The sequence below is a fragment of the Orbicella faveolata genome, unplaced genomic scaffold (assembly GCF_042242905.1).
Source record: "Orbicella faveolata isolate gen_17 unplaced genomic scaffold, um_ofav_v1 contig_34, whole genome shotgun sequence".
In the NCBI taxonomy this organism is placed as follows: Eukaryota; Metazoa; Cnidaria; class Anthozoa; order Scleractinia; family Merulinidae; genus Orbicella; species Orbicella faveolata.
The window spans coordinates 16,376,333-16,392,221 of NW_028301563.1; the positions used below are offsets into that span (position 1 = coordinate 16,376,333).

Sequence of the window (15,889 nt, forward strand, 5' to 3'; positions counted from 1 at the left end):
GTTTAATTCCAGTAAAAAAGTATGTCCCCGTTGTGTACCTGTTTGTTTTTCGTTCTGTTTTGCAAAGGTTGACCAAGAAATGTATGAAGATTTAAAACAAAGATTTATAGAGTGCAGACCCATTTTAAGTCAACCTCAATCCTGTCTACAGTTGTTCAAATAACGTGATTGGCTGACCAGACAACAGCTGTCAATCACAAACTGGACTTGAGCTAAACTTTCGGTTTCAAGCGGCTTTCGAGAGAGGAACGATCGCTTCAAAGCTCGCTTTTTAGTTTAACCTAAAAATAAGGATCTAAATTTTCTTATCCAGTGGAATCGGCAGCATTGTGGCTCTTGAAAACGTGCACTTTTGCAATGGAAATTTCGAAACAAAGAGTTCAAAGCTTACGACTAAACTGCTCCCACTGGTTCTACTTCGACTACAAGAGAGAATATCAGAGACAGCTTTCAACTAATCACTCGCCGGGCGAGCACTGTAATTGTTGAGGTTCATTTTACTTAAAAGCTTCTCATCAAAAATACAGACAGCTCAATTGGTGTTTTATGTCATTGTTTTGCATGCATAGTATAATTTCTTCCTTCGTAATAAATGTAGTGCCTTTTCCAATGGATTGAAAATTTGTTTATCTTACTAAGTGATTACCATATTGTCGGAATCTATCAAAACTAGTAATTTTAGTACGGTTTTAACACTGCTCGTACGGTTGTTAACAATGGCCTCTATGAAGCTAGGAGGGCATTCAAGCCACGAGAAATGAATAAAGGGAAGCATCTAAAATAAAAGAAATTCTTTGAAAATCTATCTTCAGTTTACAAGCGAAAAATGACAGGAAGGGAGTGCCAGTTTCTTGAAATACGTCTCTTTTAAATGCTTGTCAATGATATTTCAAGATAGGTGATTTATTGCATTGAAATGGCCGTGCCTTATTTGAATACGGAGCTTTTCTTTCGGTTTTACGTTTGTAAGGAGGCATAGTTACGTGCAACATTTTCTTTATGACTTTATGAATTTTATCGTCTTGAAAAGCATTGCCAATACGAGAATCTCGGCCAAGATATATAACCGGTGACTGCAAGCACTGACTCAAGATCGGGAAATACAGTGTACAGTTATAGGCTATCTACTTGAGCTACTTTTTTTGCCAGTTTCATACCAATGTGGCATTTTTTAAAGCACAGACAAGCAGTACCTGATTGCAACACTCTTATTTTCAGTCACAAAATAAAACAAAGGCCAATGAAAGCTAATGAGGTTTAAAGTAAGTTTATTACCCACATTTAAAGAGCTTACAAGCATTTAGCGCTTTAAACGGTATAACTGATAACGCTTCCTTAAAGCCAAAGTTATTTTACTACAACAGCATCTTTATCAATTCCCTATACTGCTCTGTTATCACATTTCGCAACCGGTTGAATATAATGAAATTTGCCTCAGGCACAGGTGATGTCACCTTTCAGATCATCAAAGTTGATGTGACCCCACGAACCAGAGCTGTTGTCGACCAGTCGGATTTGTGCCTTTTGACCATAGAACTCTATGACATCCCAGGTCACCCTTTCCATTGTCTCGGTGCACTTACCGGTCACAGTCTTCTCCACCTGGAAAGTGAGAGTAAATCTATTAGAAATGCAATGAAACTTATTCTGTCATTAATGGGCATCGTTAAACCAGAAAGAGGAAATATTCCTGAACCTCCGGGAACATGCCGGAACACTAAAAATATAACACGGAAAAAAAAATGGATGAAAAATTGAGTCAAAAAAAGTAATTTAGGTTATTATCCATTGAGCCACGGTTTGATTGCATAGATCTTAGCTAAAGAGGAACTCCCTCTTGCTTGCGGTTAGTTCTTCTCTGGTTCTCTAGCGTTTAGCTTAGAATTTGTTGGAAAGGCCAACACAGTATGTGCATAAAGCTATATATTTCATTTATAGTTTAGATATTTTTGTGTCCCGGTATGTCTTATGTTCCTGGCAGAAGCAACACGTACGCAAAAGACGATTCCATCTAATCATGCCTGGCAAGAAAATAAAAATAAAAACCTGGAAACGAGAAAATATGTTTAACTGAAGTTTGAAAGGGGGTCAATTATGAACAAAAAAGAAATTAATTTATGTGACAATTTGAATTCCTGTCTTTTGAAAACAAAATTTGATGCCTAATTATTTATTTAGAGGCGTGGTATCTTAACTTTTCCTGACACGTTAGTGTGCTGAACTACTGTTGGAGCTGACCGTATGCGGACCCTGCTCGGTATTATGCTGCTGTGTTATTTGGCAAGACACGTAACTCTAACAGTGCCTCTTTCCACCCAGGAGTAAAACGGGTAGCAGCGATCAAGTTGTTGGGCAACCTAACAGAATGCTGAGGTGTTCTCTGCGATGGACTAGCATCCCATCCAGGGGGAGCAGCAATACTCTTAGCTGCCTCATGCAACTGACTTAAAAGGCTCTACCATCGTTATTTCTTACCTTGCCTTCAATAATCAACTCTGCGCGAACCAGGTTGACATCACAGCCTCCTCCAATCAGGAATGTGACGTATTTGCCCGTTATTGTAAAGGTTGTGGAAGTGAGAGTTCCTTGGGGTTTGTCTCCCTGAATTGCTCCGGCTATGTCATCCGGAGTGTGCCTGTCTTCAAATCCTCCAATCCAGTAGTCTCCTTGTTGATTGGCAGGCTGTCCTCTGTTACGAGCTGTAGGGTTGTCACCATAGGTCGGCTGGTTATCAAACGCTGTACCAGTCTTAGCCCAACCACGGAGTGTTCCATCTTCAAAGTTGAACTTGCAAGCTGCATATGAAATAAAAACATCTAAATATTACCGTCCAATTTGAACTGCGTGAATCATAAACTGCATATATTAAGTTAGACTTGTCCCTCCCTAGCAAGTCATTATGTGCTGATGTATATCACGTGACGAGGCTTGAAGAATAACATTTCCGTTGTCAGCCATCTTGACTGTGTCTTTACTTAACATCGTGTTCTGAAACTGTCGCCGTTCTTTAGAAATTGTATTATTCTACAAAAGTTGTCCTTCTTTACCAACTTATAATTATCAACGTTGTTTTGCTCTCATCAGTTGCTGCATATATAATAATTTAGTTCTGCATTTTGCAGATTGGCTTCTCTTGTAACTTAGGATTACTTAAATCTAAGGGGAATTATTACGAGCATGAGTTTGGCAGAAATCCAAAATTACTAATTGCAGAAGTGGTCTGAGGCCATAAAGTTAAAACAAATTGTTTTGGACCCTAATTATAGCATCTTAAGTTTTCCTTCAGTCTTAAGCAGTTTTGGACATGGAGAAAACGCGCCAGAATATCGTATTAAGGCCCCTGTGAGTATACTAACGTCTGCACTTGTCCACGCACATTGCTTCCAGTGTTTTAACCCTGTTTTCCAGCATTCCTATCTCCTGCCATACGTCTGCAGCAAGGGCAGGTTTGGCGTCTTCCATCATCATAAACAGCACCAGGCAGGTCATAACATCAATCCTCCATTGATTGGCCATTTCTGTGGAATATATGTTTGTACTCGCACACATATTCTTTACAGACATAGAGATGAAGGCCAAAAAGAGATTTTGCAGATTGTGAAATTTGTTTTATTGTCAATAACTCCGGCGCTGGTCTTCCAGCACACAAAACTATTTGCAGGGAATTTGTATTGGGAGAAAAGATTTAGGTTTGAGTTCATAAATGATCAATATATTTTCACAGAAGCATATCATCTTGAAGCGTTTAACTTCCCTTATCTGTTTTAAACTATGCTGGCGATTATTCCCAACCAATGAAAATCATTCTTCTAATTTTTGCCCATATAAGGAAATTCTGCATAGCGCGCTCTTCGCGAACTCCTCGCGTGAATCTCTTGCGAAACAAACCTGTTCAAAATGGGATCTAAAGGGAAGAAGTTCTCGGGCATGATGATAAAGAAGATTTGCGTCAAGGGAAAAGCATTAAGAGAGGAGGTTGTACTTGAAAGAGTTTCTGGTGAGTTGGCAGAAACATTCAAGGTTTAACTGGACTCTTGTGCCAGCGAGTTCAGATCGGTAAAACATTGTAGCAGTCTGTCCGTAGTATAAATAAAGAGATCAAGTGAGAGAGTTTTTGATTTATTTACTGAACAGGCGAAGTTCTTTCGCGACAAATACGCGGTACTTAGGTTAGGTGGTATGAATATGTAAGGGACGTATGAAAAAGTAAGGAAGTTAGGAAGATTGTTCAGGACAGTTGCAAAGGTGGTGATATTGTACGGTCGATCGTTTCGTGTTATCTGGAATGTAATAAGCGCTACAATTTGAAGTATGTCATGGAAGTTCAGAGAAATGGCAAAGCAAAATGTCGGAGGTTAAGTATCATCCATATACGCCAGAGGATAAGGTTTTCTTTGTTAAAGTTTGGGTCTGCTGCGGCACTTAGTCTTCGGAAACGGCTTCGTAAAGTTCTAGATCTCCATATGTAGTCGAACGTCCAGCCACCTGTTGGATTGCGAAGCAGATCTTAGCGATCGATGTTACGGAGGACAAGAAAAAAAAGTATGCCTGGTTATAAGTAGTAAAAATAAATGTGTTTGAAGCAGGAGAACTTGTTCGTGTTAAAGTAAGATTTAATTGCCTTTCTCGCCGAGTCATTCTCGAAAGTTTTTTCAGAGCTAGGCGGTAAACCAAGTGAGCTACAACTTGTTTGGTAACAAGCCATCATTTCGTCAAGGTCAGTTTAAAACCTTTTGTTTATCACATTTACGTCATTTTCTAGCTTTATAGTCGTACGGTTTACTTGATGTACTTACTTATTCAGAGTTGTTCCTTATTGTTTTCAAGTTGGCAAATTATTGTATCCAGGGCAACAGCAGATCCATGCTTTCGGGAAAATGCCAGAATATTTTTTTTTCACTTTAAAAATTATGGCTATTCTGTTAAGTGTCTACTAGAGGGGCAAAGAGACGATCACGAGTGTGTTAAGGAAAGATAAAAGCCAGTCAAACTGAATGAAAGGCTTTTTTGGTGTGTGTGCGTAATTTACATTGTGTGACTTGTGTAAATTAAATGCAAAACTTAGCAATTCAAGGTGCTGAGAATAATTCCCAATCTGAATAGCAACTTGAACTTTGTGTTGTGACTCCAAAAATAACACAAGTCTTGGAAATGACTGAGATTTTAATTCATTTGTAAGTATTTTTCTAATTTATGCACCTTCTTGTGGGACTGGAAATTATATCCTGCTTTTGCTCAAACAGAAAAGGGGAACTCAGAGAGGTGGTAACCAGAAAGATTATAGCATTGGTTGCTAAATATAGCTCAACTTACACGAATAACTTCTTTTTGATAAAACAGAGGAAATGTCAGCTTTTGTCTCTTTTAACTTGAATACAGGTCTAGTTGAACCTCCGGGCGTGACCTACTCTCCTCAGCAACCAGTTTTCCAGATTACAAAAAGTTTAAAAGTCAAAGCGCTATATTTGGAACCTCTTGTAAGCAGCCACCTCTTAAGCGACCGCAACCACTTCACAAATAATAGAGCCTAAATTCGATAATCTGATGTTGTATCATTATTGCATTCCTGTGTAGTACAAGAGACTGAAATTTCTAATTGGAAAGTACCGGATTCTTTCCCAAAATTGACTTTTGACATGAATAATACATTTAAAACATGGGGTAAGTCTCTGCAGTTACCATATGCTAATGAGGCGAAATTTTGACCCAATATGGTCTAAGCTCTTGTAAGCAACCACCTCCTGTAAGCAACCACTTAGGCTTGACATTTTGGGTGGCTGCTTACGGGAGGTTCGACTGTATTTAATTTTGTTCCGTCATTTTTTTTTACAGGTATTTCACGATAGCATCTATATAGTGCAAAGTTTATGCCAGAATACCTAAATAGCATTCATCGGGTTCTGAAGAGGGTTTGTACGGGTCCTGGAAAACCTGGAAAGTCCTGGAATTTTATTGTGGCATTTTCCAGGACTGGAAAGTCCTAGAAAAAGGCTACTGGCCCTGGAAAGTTCTGGAAATCTGTTTAAGTCAAGTACAAAATATGAAATGTATGGCAGACAGTAAGGAGAATTAACATTGAGATCTCAGGAGTGAAAGGGATAATGTGAATTTTAGAGTCCTGGAAAAATCAATCTGAGTCCTGGCTTTGTTTATTTCTATTTGAATGTGGGTGTTGTGATGACAGCATCGATAAGTGCCTGCTAGAATGCCTGAAATAAAATTCCTGAAGTCCTGAACATTCAATTTTTCATGTGGGAGTATGCCCTTAGACCCCCCTTCTTTGAACCCTGTAAATACGCTCAAACCTTCACTAATGACCATACAACTCCTTTTCGTCAAACAGTCAAGGCAATTCAGCTATGATTTAGGGGCTCTGATCCTTGTCTATTTTTGTCTTAACTGGTGCAGTGTCAAAACTGCTTAAATTATCAATGTTTTTCGGACTGCAATGATTTTACTTTTTCATTTTCATGGGGGGTCATGACAGAAATTTAGGGGTACACAAGGGGTAGGAAAAAAAATTTCTGATGAAAAGGTACTTTTTATCAAATCCCACCAGCTGTCCCCCTCCCCACCCCATAAAAAATGAACAGTCCCTAATGAGCGATGTTTCTTTCAAAATAACAAAAATAAATTGCAGTAACTGAAATAAATAAATAAATGAATAAATGAATAAATAAATAAATAATGGAAAATTGATAATAATATTGTAGAAGTAGGGTATGGTTTGTTTCAACAATCACTAAGTTAAGGGCAACCAATGCAAGTGGCAAAAAATAACATTACAAATCCAAGATTAATGTGCTGCATGTATCTATTTTGTAGACAAGAGTGATAAAGATGATTTTGGTCTTGCTCAACTTGCTTGAATGTGTTTAAAGTAAAAGGCCTACTAAAGAGTTTACCTCAGTCATTGTCATTGACAATGTCAATGTTAAAACTGATGAGAGTTAGAGATTTCTCTTCACCTAGTGTTTAGTGTTGTACGTAACTTGTATTTGCTCGGTGTGTCCATTCCTGGGTTCTCAGTACATGTGAGGGGCCCTCATGTGAGGCCATGTAAAGGGAAATTGGGCTCAATGGAAAGACCTGGTTGAACTACATGAAAAAAATGTTTCGGACAAATAATAGGCCTCATAGTATTTACAGTGGTTGTAATTTAAATTGCACATGGGAGATGAAAAAAACACTGACTTGCATCTACTTGAAAATAATAATTTAATATTATTCATCTTCACATTTCATTACCGAGCTTAAAATTCACCATCTTTATTAACTTATCACTACTCACGATGAATTCACTAGCGTTGATCCTAGCAATATGCAGGACACCTGTCATATATGAACTCAGTTAAATGGCCTCGCTCTCCATGAGTTCTCGTAGCTCAGTGGATAGAGCGCCCGCCCGGTGTTCGGGAGGTCATGGGTTCGATTCCTGTCGAGGACTCAGAATTTTTCTCTGTCCCACGCTCGTGTCATGTTGATTAATTCATCTTCACATTTCATTACCGAGCTTAAAATTCACCATTTTTATTAACTTATCACTACTCACGATGAATTCACTAGCGTTGATCCTAGCAGTATGCAGGACACCTGTCATATATGAACTCAGTTAAATGGCCTCGCTCTCCATGAGTTCTCGTAACTCAGTGGATAGAGCGCCCGCCCGGTGTTTGGGAGGTCATGGGTTCGATTCCTGTCGAGGACTCAGAATTTTTCTTTGTCCCACGCTCGTGTCATGTTGATTAATTCATCTTCACAATAATAATTTAATTACAAAGTATGTTTTTTGAACTCAACACCAGGTGGGTTGACAGTCATGTGTAAATTCACATAAAACACTTATTTATTGATTTAAGCTTATGTAAAGTCTCCCACTACCGCCAACATTAAAACGAAAACAAGTGTACAGAAGTGGGAGATCAAAAATGACTGAACAATAACATCCAAAAGTAGTAAATTTTTGATTGAGACAACAATTCAAGACAGGCAGTAACATGGTAATGAATATGTAAATGCAGGGTAAATGAGATGATGTCTCAGTTTAGTAGACCAGTTAGTATCCAAAGCAGGATCCAAAACCCTTGAACATCGGCCAAACAAACGGATGGCATACGTACTACAACAAGAAATTAAGAAGAAAACATTCATTAAGATATAAAGGGAACAAGCCGAGCCACAAAATTATTCACTTATCGTGATAAAACAAGGGTAAAAATCACACAATCATGGCGCGAACATATGACAAATCACGAGAAAAGCCACATTTTCGAGTCCGATTTTCTTAAAGTTCGACTATCACGCAAAAATAATCCACAATACCGATCATTGTTATCCAGCAAACGAAAGCGCGTGCGCTAAACAAACGTTTTCAGCATAGCATGATTTCCATTGACTAGTTTTGATGCAAAGAATGCTTACCTGCAATTGAGACTTGTCAAATAACTGGCCTAGGTATTACACTGGCAGCTCCTAGAAAAGGTTCGTTTGATTCTTATGATGAGTGCAGAAATCGGTCCAGAAACAAAAACCTTCTCTCAACTCGCAACGAAATGTGTCCGCGATTGCTGTCCGCGTGTAGTCCGCGCGTATATGACATATCCACGCGAGAGCCCTTGCTCCATATTAGGAAGTTAAATTTGATTGGTTCGGAATAATCGGCAGCACTGAACCAGAGTTAAACGCTTCTAGGTGATATGCTTCTGATTTTCAACTGGCACAATATGTGTAATTTTTGGAGACTTTTATAGTTCAACCGGGTGAATGCTCTTTTTGCCGTCTGATTTCTACTTGATCAGTTGTTCTAGAGGGGAATATCCGTCTTAATCACGAAAGCAAAAAAAGCTGGTACAAGTGTTCAAAAAGTCAACCGTCAAAAAAGGCGTTTGGAGATAAAGCTTATGGAAAACCACCGCAGTGTTGCTATAAGTTCTCCTAGCTAACGACAATATTTTTTACAGTGATAGTTGTATTAGCCCGCAGTCTCTTAATGACGCGTAAGTGGGAGAAGACAGATGGCTTGTGAACAGCCACTCAGCTTCAAAATATTTTAACTTCTTTCGAATTATTACAGTGGGTTACAGCACAATTAAAGCCTAGTTTCCGTTTAATTTTTCTCTCGCTCTCGCTCGATCTATTTTATCGTCCAGATTCCAGCGTGTTGTTGGCCTAAGGAATTAGCTGTAAAATCATGATGCGAGCAGACAATTTATTACCTTGCATGAAATGGTTTTCACACAAGGACTGATAAACGTTTGACCTAAACCTGTGTCGTAAAGACGGTCGTTCACACTTCAGGGGATATCATTCCTTTTCTTTGTTAGAAAGCACATAATTGCTGTTAGCAAGCATATATGATAACGGATAACGGAATCAGCGTGAAGTGGCAAATATTATATAAATTTTTGACATCTTGATATTTATTGGCTCTTGAATAATGTAACCCTCGAAGCTGTTTGGAAAACAAGCCAACGTAAGGGAGTATCTGGCTATATGATGTGGCAGTGAAGCTCGAGGCAAAGACTAAAGCTTCTGAAAGCACGTTATTTTATTAATCGGTAAGTATTGTGTAGCACAATGCGGCGATATTCGCATATAATGGAATAATAATAAAATAAAATAAAATGAAATGAAATGAAATGAAATGAGATGAGATGAGATGAGATGAGATGAGATGAGATGAGATGAGATGAGATGAGATGAGATGAGATGAGATGAGATGAGATAAAATAAAATAATAATGTGCTAATTGGGGACACTGTAAATAAATAAACAAATATTTCAAATAGGTTCACGACAAGATGCTAACAGTTCATAGCATACTAAACAAAAAAACCCTGACGCTCTAAACCACAATCAACCCTGAAACAACGCCCTACCATGAACTACGGGTTTCAAAATAACTGCGTTCACCTTTGTTCACCTTACTGTAATGTACTTTAAAGTCACGTCATCACGGGTGGTCTAGGGAGAGCTAACACTAACATAAAGAAGTTATTTCTTCCTACCTTGGTTACTCGTGAAGGGAGTGAAGATGGTGTCTTCGTGGGCAAAACCTGCGCAGAATAAATTTTGTATTTCAGCTTAAAGGAATTTATTAAAAAAAATACCTAATGTGAAGCTGTTCCTTACCTGACTTTCTCCGAAAGAAAAACTACCTGATCGCTTTGAGGACGTTGATTATAACAAGTTGAGGAGGAACTAAATATTGAAGCGTGGCTCTTTCTATTGCTCCTTAATGATATTTTTGAGATGATTTATTGCAAGGCAATGGTCACGTCAGATTTAAATGTAAAGCATTTTTCTTTTCTATTTTCCATTTTCTAAGTAGGGCTAGTTTTTGTCAATGAAAAACCTTGTTCTTTGTATATTATAGTTTCGTGATTTAACAGTTGAGATTTGTAGTGGACTAATAGCAAGAACTTGAGGTTTCAAAAGTAAGATATTTTCCGAGGCCTCGTACATTAAAATATAAAGAAAATTGTCGAGGAAAAGGTTGTTGTTATTCATCGTGGTAGATGCAATAATAAAGTGTATTATCGTTTGTCTCACGATGTAGTCACTTGAGATGTAGATCGCGACGTTTCGACTGCTTACTGCTAGTCTTCTTCAGGCGATAAGGTCGACTGATTGCACGATATCATTTATATCACAAAGGTCGGCTGTGATTGGTGCATTTCGATCCTCCTATTGTTCCATTATTCCGGCGAGTAGCTGTTCCCTCAGTGGTCCGCTGTTGTACCGTTCTCCTGTTGTTGTGTTTCTTGATCGTGGGTATCCATGCTTCAGGAATTTCAATTCCACTATCCCTGTTGATGTTGTTAGGGTAAAGTCTTATGTGAATAGCTTCCTTGACCCTACGTGTGTAGGATCCCGATCCATCCTGGATCGGGATAGAGTTGATGTCTTCCTGCAACACCTGAACAGTCAACAACCATCAATCCGTTTCACCATGGAGATCGAGAACAACAACAAGATCGCCTTTCTCGACACGTCAGTTTACAGAGAACCTGATGGCCGCCTTACCACCAGTGTCTACAGGAAACCAACACATACTGATCAGTACCTAGCGTATGATTCACACCACCCTCGTTCAGTAAAGCGCGGTATTGTGAAGTGTCTGTACGACCGGGCTAAACGTCTCGTCACCAAACCATCAGTAATCGCTGGAGAGAAGAAACATCTGTCATCTGTACTTGTTTCTAACGGATATCCCTCCTCTTTTGTACAGAAGATCACAAAGGCACGCACAACCCCAAGAAGAGAGCCTGTCGTGGAATTTAAATCCACCGCCGTTTTACCTTATGTCCAAGGAGTTTCGGAGTCTCTCCGCCGCTGCCTAGAACAACAAGGCATTCGCACCGTCTTTAAGTCCGACACGACACTTCGGTCACACTTAGTGCGACCAAAGGACACCGTCAACCCGGCTAAACAAGATGGTGTTGTCTACAGGATTCCCTGTGAGTGCGGCAAAGTCTACATCGGGGAAACAGGGAGATCTATGCAGGAGAGGATCAAAGAACACGACAGGGATATACGACTCGCCCGGACCCAGACCTCCGCCGTTTCTGAACACACCCACGAGACCGGCCACTATCCTATCTGGAATGAGGTCAAGTTTATTGATCGAGATCCTCACTGGTACACACGTAGGGTCAAGGAAGCTATTCACATAAGACTTTACCCATCAACAGGGATAGTGGAATTGAAATTCCTGAAGCATGGATACCCACGATCAAGAAACACAACAACAGGAGAACGGTACAACAGCGGACCACTGAGGGAACAGCTACTCGCCGGAATAATGGAACAATAGGAGGATCGAAATGCACCAATCACAGCCGACCTTTGTGATATAAATGATACCGTCGTGAGACACAACGATAATACACTTTATTATAAAGAAAATTATTAGGACATCCTTGTCACATGTCCTGGAGAACGTGCGATTAATTTTGTCCATCACCGTTGCTATTTTCGTGATTGATGAGCTGTAAATATTTAGCGTAGCTAAGGAAAAACACTTAAATTAATAGTCATAGCAACCTTGATTCCTTTCAGTAACAAACTCCGAGAGTGGTCAGATATGTCAAAACAATTTATCAATTTACATATACCAAAACGGTATAGTTGAATTTGTCCTTTCCTTTTACAGAAGGAGAAAACTGTAGAACAATACTACTGTTCTGACCAGCTGGTATGAACTGGACTGGACTCGTATTAAATTACAAAACTCATATGTATTAACACTTATCGCTGACGTTGGCTTCATAATTATTTTTGACAGTTGGTGTTTGTACTGAACACATAGCAAGAACTCATAGCAAGAACTACTGGAGCGTCCTTGACTCAAGTCATGGAGCATGTGTGATTAATTTTGTTCATAACCGTTGCTATTTTCATGATTGATGAGCTGTAAGGATCTACCGTAGCTAAGAAAACACACTTAAGTGTTTTGTCTAGTCATTTTGCAAAGTTGTTCATTGCCATACCTTATCGTTCCCAATGCCTAAATGAGGCAGTTACGTTTTCGTGCTCAGAAATTGCAGTGACGTCATTGCATGATCTTGCGGTTTCACACGGCTGAACATTTTGCTGTTTATTTAACTCGCTGCATTCCTAACAAGTTGAACTTTAGTGGAAGCCAAAAGGAATTTTTGAAGCCTTCAGGAATCTCTAAATTGAAAGCAATTTTTCAGACAGATTCCCTTTTTTATTTTTTTTTGGGGGGGGGGGGCTAAAAATACCTGAGTGATGTAATTACGGGTGCTCTCTCCGGCTTGGGACAACAATCGCAAATGAAACAGGTTGAGAGCCTTATTTTGTAAAATGATTACGGGTTACCCGTCGAGTTCGGCGTTACGCACACAATGAATCAACCTTGAAAGCATTATTTTTTTAAAATTAAAATTGGTCACGGATCCCTCATTATATATTCTTTTATATTCTTATAAGTTCTTTGAGCAATCACGTTACTATTTCTAATCTTCACCCTCGTATCAAATTACAAACCTCATTTGTATAAACACATATCTGATATTGACTTTATATATATTTTTTTGACAGGAACTAGAGTTGATGAGTTTTAACTAATTGACGTAGCTGAAAACAAGACACTTAAATTAACAGTCATAGCAACCTTGATTACTTTCACTGACAATCTCCGAGAGCGATCAGACATGTCAAAACATTTCATCAATTTACCAAAACAGGATAGTGGAATTTGTCCTTTTTCTTTGCAGAAAAAAAGTGTAGAACTATATTTCTGTTCCGACCAGCTGAGATGTATGTTCCGTGCTGTTCAATCAGTTGTACGGTTTAATCACTGCTGTTCAATGAGATTATGACAACGGTAGTAATGTAGTAACGTATTATGTCATTGTTGGTTAGAATATTGTATCTTCCCGCGTGTGATTTCCCTAAAAGGTTGGCAATATTTTGAAAAGTCTAGCAATATTGAAACGGCGATGGACAAACCTAATCGCACTTTTTCCAGCACATGAGCCAAGGATGAATAAAAAGAATAAAACTTTATATTTTACTTTGAAAACTCGAGTTCTTGCCACGAACCCAGTACAAACACAATGTCGATGTCAGATAATTCCTTTTGGCTTGAACTCAAGTTTTTAGGAATGCAGCGAGTGAAATAACCAGGAAAATGGTCAGCCGTATGAAACTGCAAGGTCAGTCGTAACTGCTTCATTTATACATTGGAAACGATAAGGCATAACAATGAATAACTAGACAAAAGAGTTGCACAGGCTCTTTGGCCAACAAACTGAACACGAATTAAACAGCAAAGAACATACATCTCAGCTGATCAGAACAGAAATATAGTTCTACACTTTTTTTATTATTAAAGGGAAAGGACAAATTCTACTATCCTGTTTTGGTATATGTAAACTGATAAATTGTTTTGACATATCCGACCACTCTCGAAGTTTGTCAGTGAAAGGAATCAAGGTTGCTATATATTGACTGTTAATTAAGTGTTTTCTGGCCGATAGAGGACTACACTTTCCGGCTGTGTAGATTAGATTTTTTTCAAGTAGGTCCGAAGTTTGAGAAGTAAGTTTCTAAATGAAGGCCATTTCCAGCCATCGTTCGACGGCGATTAATAGTGTTCATTAATTTGCTTGATTTCGTCTTGCCACTCAAATTAAGAGAACATTTGTTAGTAGATTGGAAAACTACAAAGGTTTATGAGTAAATTGACATAAGATTTATTACTAGATGCTGCGAATCAAATATTTTACAGCGCCACGAAATATGCCAATTTTATGCTTTAAGCGGCGTCGCGATGGGCCCTGACGAGGCGAAATATTTAATGGCTCTTAACGCGTCTAGAAAATCATTTCGAATCAAACCAAACCTGTTTATATTTTTACCTTGTTAATATCTTTCACTCGCCAGGGTTTTAGGCAAAAATTTTTTTTGATGAGAAATTGAGTGGGTGGTTGTTAGGGTAGCAACCTCTCAGGAAGTCAATATCAGATAAGTGCTTATACATATTAAGTTTGTAATTTAACACGAGGGTCTGGTCCAGTCCATCTCAGCTGGTCAGAACAGAAAATAGTTCTACACATTTTTTCTGTAAAGGGAAAGGACAAATTTAACCATCCTGTTTTTTTTTTCTTTTAAGTGATAAATTATTTTGACATATCTAACCGCTCTCGAAATCATGAATCAAGGTTGCTATGACTGTTCATCTAATTTAATCGCACGTTCTCCAGGACATGTGCCAAGGATGTCCTAATAATTTTTTTTATATGTATATTCGACTGCACGTTCTCGGAAAATACCTTTCTTTGAAAGCTCGAGTTCTTGCTATGAGTCCAGTACAAACCTCAACTGTCAAATCACCAAACTATAATATACAAAGAACAAGGTTCATTGACAAAAACTAGCCCTACTTAAAAAATGGAAACTAGAAAAGAAAAATGCTTTGCATTTAAATCTGACGTGACCACTTTAATGCAATAAATCATCTCGGAAATATCATTAAGGAGCAATAGAAAGAGCCACGCTGCAATATTTGGTTCCTCCTCAACTTGTTATAATCAACGTCCTCATTACAGGTCAGGCAGTTTCGCTGTAGGGGAAAGTCTGGTAAGGAAAAGCTTCAGATCTAGTGTTTTTTTTTTTTAATAAATCCCTTTCATTCCCTTTCAAATTTCATTCAATGCAGGTTTTGATCACGAAGACACCATCTCTTGAAATAACATTGACGTAGCAGTCAGGTAGTTTTACTGTCGGAGAACGTCAGATAAGGAACTGCTTCCAACTTAGTATTTTTTTTTTTCGAATAAATGCCTCTATTCTGAAACACAAAGTTCATTCAGTGCAGGTTTCGACCACGAAGACTCTATCTTTGGAATAAGCATTGATATACTTGCTTCACGAATGACCAAGGTAGGAAAAAATTGGGCTGCGCAATACCGAACGATTTAACAAAATGACCTGCTTTCAGAAGCTTTACTCTTTGCATCGACCTTCACTGCTACGTCACATTGCCAGATACTCCTTTACTTTTAAGCGTTTTTAAACAGCTTTGAGGATTACATTGTTCAAGAGCCATTAAATAGCAAGATTTCACAGGGGAAAGTCAGGTAAGGAAAAGCTTCGGATCTATTCAGACCAGGGGAACTGTAGAGGCCCTCAATAACTTTGAATACTTGTAACTCTAAAAGCTTTGAGGGAATACATCTCAAATTTGTTACCCAGTCTGAACAGGGTTTTAAAAATCTCTCTTTTATCAAAATTTAATTTAATATTTTTATATTTGGTTTCTTTTTCGATAGGCAAAGAGTTTAGTGTTTCAGATTGCTTCTACTTTAAATTGTTTCAGCATCAACAACTTCTGTTAAAGTTAAAAATAACCCTTTGTTCA

At 38.5% G+C, this 15,889-nt stretch overlaps 1 protein-coding gene across 2 annotated transcripts; it reads right to left on the reverse strand.

Annotated features, from left to right (window-relative positions):
• Positions 1-1,253: 1,253 nt before the first annotated feature.
• LOC110041584 (uncharacterized) lies at positions 1,254-8,731 on the reverse strand. Of its 2 annotated transcripts, XM_089271505.1 has the most exons (4): positions 8,422-8,731; positions 3,357-3,518; positions 2,476-2,795; positions 1,254-1,602 (listed from the first exon to the last, which is right to left on the reverse strand). In XM_089271505.1, exons 2-4 carry the CDS (start codon positions 3,514-3,516, stop codon positions 1,435-1,437), a joined length of 648 nt encoding a protein of 215 aa, XP_089127631.1. In that variant the 5' UTR covers positions 3,517-3,518; positions 8,422-8,731; the 3' UTR covers positions 1,254-1,434. The 2 variants fall into 2 exon arrangements, with proteins under 2 accessions (XP_089127631.1, XP_020602554.1); XM_020746895.2 differs by lacking the exon at positions 8,422-8,731 and having other exon boundaries at positions 3,357-3,767.
• Between the last annotated feature and the right edge of the window lie 7,158 nt (positions 8,732-15,889).

Excerpts from the sequence above, each read along its gene's own strand:
- LOC110041584 (XM_020746895.2), bottom strand. The coding sequence starts at position 3,564 with ATGTCTGTAAAGAATATGTGTGCGAGTACAAACATATATTCCACAGAA. Across the intron at positions 2,796-3,356 it reads GTGCGTGGACAAGTGCAGAC|CTTGCAAGTTCAACTTTGAA; the intron begins GTTAGTATACTC and ends TTTCATATGCAG. Across the intron at positions 1,603-2,475 it reads AGTTGATTATTGAAGGCAAG|GTGGAGAAGACTGTGACCGG; the intron begins GTAAGAAATAAC and ends CTCACTTTCCAG.